Source organism: Labeo rohita, unplaced genomic scaffold (genome assembly GCF_022985175.1).
Source record: "Labeo rohita strain BAU-BD-2019 unplaced genomic scaffold, IGBB_LRoh.1.0 scaffold_2084, whole genome shotgun sequence".
NCBI lineage: Eukaryota > Metazoa > Chordata > Actinopteri > Cypriniformes > Cyprinidae > Labeo > Labeo rohita.
In genome coordinates, this window is record NW_026128313.1 from 1069 (window position 1) to 4980 (window position 3912).

The window sequence follows — 3912 nt, forward strand, 5'->3', positions numbered from 1 at the left end:
AAAAACAGAAGGCACTGCAATCCAGCAGTGGAATTCAGCAGTACTCAGTGCCACTTCCTTCTGTCGGGGCAATGACTGCTCAAGAAATAAAGGTTTGTAATGCACAGTGGTGTTATGTTTATATTGTGGAGGTTAATGATGACTGTTTACATAATCTTATTTCCTAAAGAGTTTTGGATTTTTATATGGCATGTGTCTATTGAATTCTACTTGACATCAATGCAACTGTATTTTGCAGACAAGGAGGGCAGAATTAAAAATTGCTGTGATGCTTGCAAACCATAACATACCACTGGCTGTCACAGATCATCTTGGGCCACTCATGAAAGAGTGTTTCAAAGATTCTGCAACTGCACAGGAGTACAAATGTGCAAGAACCAAGACTGCCTGTATAATAAATCAAGCAGTTGCTGCACATTTCAAAAACGCACTGGTAATGCTGATGAGAGAGAATCCATACACCCTCATTACTGATGGCTCAAATGACACAGGTAGGAAAGAAATGCATTAACATCATGGTATCCACTGAGTTATAGCCATATTTTTGAAGAATGTGAGCTGCCTTTACTATTTTTGTTTGGTTTTCCCTAAGATAATGAGCAAATTATTTTGTCAATGCAGGAAGAGAAAAGATGAACCCCCTTACTGTGCGTGTGTTTGATGTGAACAAGGTAGGCCATCGGTTCCTTGATATGTGCACAACAAGTGGGACGAGATGTGGCACAGCAGAGCTTATCTTCGAAAAGATTGATGGACAATTACAAGAAAATTGTATTCCATGGTGCAACTGTGTTGGCCTGTCTGTGGACAATGCAGCTGTAAACATTGGACAACGAAATTCAATAGCATCAAGAATTCTACAGAAAAACAGTAGTGTTTATGTACATGGCTGCCCGTGTCATATTCTACACAACACTGCAAAGCAAGCAGGTTTTTCCTTTGCTGAGGTAAGAGAGTAGACTGAATATATGTTTAATATATATGTGATGTACAGATGATGAATTTACAAAAATTATTAATTACAGGTGGCAGATTTTGATATCGAAGATATTGTGGTTGATGTAGGCTTTTGGTTTAAAGGCAGCACCAATAGGAAGGGCTTTCTGGCAGGTATCTTTCCACCCTGCTCAACACAAATAATAAAGATTTTAAGCAACTGATAGCAGTGTAAACATTCAACATGACCTTTCTAAAATGTTGGATTTAATTGCCTTTAAAGAGAGTTTTGTGAGCTCTTTGAGTCAGAATATGTGGAAATCCTTCAGCATGTCTCTGTGCGGTGGTTGAGCCTTGAAACCTGTGTTACCCGCATTCTCCGATTATACGAGCCACTTGCCAGCTATTTTAAATCAACGGGTAAGACAAATATCCAAATATGTGGTCTAATATGCTCTCTTGACATTAACAATATGTGTGTGAGTTGTACTGTATCTTTATTTCTCTCACTTTTTAGAAGAGAATCAACCAAGATTGAAGAGGCTACAGGGAGCCTTTTCAGATCCCATGACTGAAGTGTACCTCCTCTTCTACCAGGCCACCATACCAGTCTTCACCTCTCTGAATCTCCTCCTCCAGAGAGAAAATCCATCTATATTTTTATTGCAAGATGAGGTATATCTTGAAGGGATGAAAGCCAGTATTTTGCCTTTCAGGTTGCACTAATGTAATGTTTGGGTGAGATAATTCTTTCTTGAATATATATTTCAGATGATTAAATTCATCCGCAAGCTCTGCTCTAAGTTCATCTTGCCCACAGTACTACAGTCCCATCACAAGCCTGAGGACATCCCATATGTGGATAAGGAAAACCATCTGCCTGGTAATTGTAATTTAAAGTACCATAACATTAAGTGTATATTACATAATGTATATTACCAGTAAAAAGTCTGAACACACTTCTTTTTTTTGTGTATGTACAATAATTAAATGCAAAAAAGTCATTAATTGTAGACTTTTTGACACAAAGAAAAAGATAAGTCTCCAACAACTCCATTTTAGTCGCTCACGTTCGACGTAGTTGATAGGATCAAGCCAGGGAGCCAGTCATCTTCGAGTACTATTGAAAATGACCCAATGGAATTGGCGTGCATGATTTGCATCACACACTCCACCCCCCGCTGCGCGGGTATAAATACGGAAGTGGATGCACTCGAAGTAGTACTCGAAGATGACTGCCTCCCTGGCGTGAAACCTCTGTCAGTCGATACGTAGATATCCAGACTATATGTAATATATTTTCTTTTAGAACTATGATGACAAAAAACGACTAAGATGAAGCTCAAGGAAAGGTGTGTATGTAGGTGTTTTTTTATTATGTTTTTGCATTTCTAATAGGAAACAAACTGAGTGTCGGCTTCACCACCAGGGCTAGGCTCAACCATCTACTTGATGCCGGGGACATCACAGCCCATCAAGTGGACAAATTCCAAACTGCAGCTCTGAAGTTTCTGATGAGAGCCGTAGAGTATGCCCTACAAAAGCTGCCTCTGAGAGAACCCTTGCTGAATCATGCCAGATTTGTGGATGTGAGGCAGAGGGCAGAATGTGGGGTGGAGGATGCCCTTTACTTTGTGGAGAGGTAAAATGTATAGATTAATTTCTTCCAGATAGAAGATTTTTTCCAGATATTAATAATGAATAGAAACTTGCTCTGTTCTAAACAACTAGTCATTTTCACATTACATTTTGAACTAAAGTACAGTATATCTCATATGCAGTGTGTGCAATTTTCTAACTCTACACTTCTTTCTCTTCAAAAAAGGTATGTCCATCTTCTCCCTTATCACAGCCCACAGGAACATGATGCACTGGGGGAAGAGTTCCTAGACTATCAGACCATGCCTTTGCCTAGATTGGAAGCAGACCCAGACATTGAGGGCTTCTGGGCCAATATGGCAAGTTTAAAACACAAGGTTAGAAACCTTATTTTGTCTTCTTTAAAAACCCATGTTCAGTGACTTTTTGAATTTATTAAAGGTGTAACATAACCATGTTGTCCATATTTTACAGGTGACAGGGGTGGGCAGGTTTGAGCGACTCTCCACCATGGCTAAATTGGTGTTAGTCCTGCCACACTCCAATGCTGATGCAGAGCGGGTATTTTCGCTGGTGGGATTAAACAAAACAAAAACTAGAAACAGCCTTGCCCTGGAGGGAACACTGTCATCTCTAATGGCAATCAAGGTGGCAGACTTGGAGCCATGCTTCAAGTGGGAGCCATCCAAATCAATGATTAAGGCTGCAAAATCAGCCACCAGCACTTACAATAGAGCACATGTTAATCTGTGAACATGTTAATCACATGTTAATCCTATTTCTGTAAAATGTTTGTGAAAATTAAATGTAATGTAAATCTTCCAAGAAATTCTGTACAGATACCAAATACTTTGACAATCAATATATACCTAATACACTTCTGCTAATGCAATGATTTTGTGTTTGTATTTTTTCCACACCAAGCCACGCCCCTCCATAAGCCTCTCCCCCATAACCAAGCCCCGCCCCCAAAATCTCACTCTAGGCTGAACTCAAAAGTTGGCAGCCCTGCAACTCTGCTAATGCTAACTTAATTCTATATAAACTATAACAGCATATTAGCTACTAGCCTAAACTGGACGGAGACACGGGGCGCCCTGTAACTCACAATTCACACGGTGCAGATGGGAGGTAGAACGGCTGACTACACAGTTTATGGGAATAAATTGTGTATTTCCCTCACAATTGTCACAAAAAACTCACTACACTGTCTGTCTGGTCTCTCTGCGCGTTGCTTTGCGAGATCATGCGGCGCGATTTTTTTTTTCTCACTGCTGCACAAGTCTGCGTGAGAAAAGGGGGGTGTGGCGTGAGAGCGTGAGAATTGGGTCAATTGCGTGAGTCTCACGCTGAATGCGTGAGAGTTGGCAGCCCTGG

At 40.5% G+C, this 3912-nt stretch overlaps 1 protein-coding gene across 1 annotated transcript; it reads left to right on the forward strand.

Annotated features, from left to right (window-relative positions):
- Positions 1-2217: 2217 nt before the first annotated feature.
- Positions 2218-3457, forward strand: LOC127159341 (uncharacterized). Its single transcript, XM_051102196.1, has 4 exons — positions 2218-2288; positions 2366-2578; positions 2762-2912; positions 3010-3457. Exons 1-4 carry the CDS (start codon positions 2272-2274, stop codon positions 3286-3288), a joined length of 660 nt encoding a protein of 219 aa, XP_050958153.1. The 5' UTR covers positions 2218-2271; the 3' UTR covers positions 3289-3457.
- Positions 3458-3912: the final 455 nt, after the last annotated feature.

Bases quoted from the DNA above. Each gene is read 5' to 3' on its own strand.
- LOC127159341 (XM_051102196.1), top strand. The intron at 2,579-2,761 runs GTAAAATGTATA...TCTTCAAAAAAG, and splicing joins GCCCTTTACTTTGTGGAGAG to GTATGTCCATCTTCTCCCTT. The intron at 2,913-3,009 runs GTTAGAAACCTT...CATATTTTACAG, and splicing joins TGGCAAGTTTAAAACACAAG to GTGACAGGGGTGGGCAGGTT.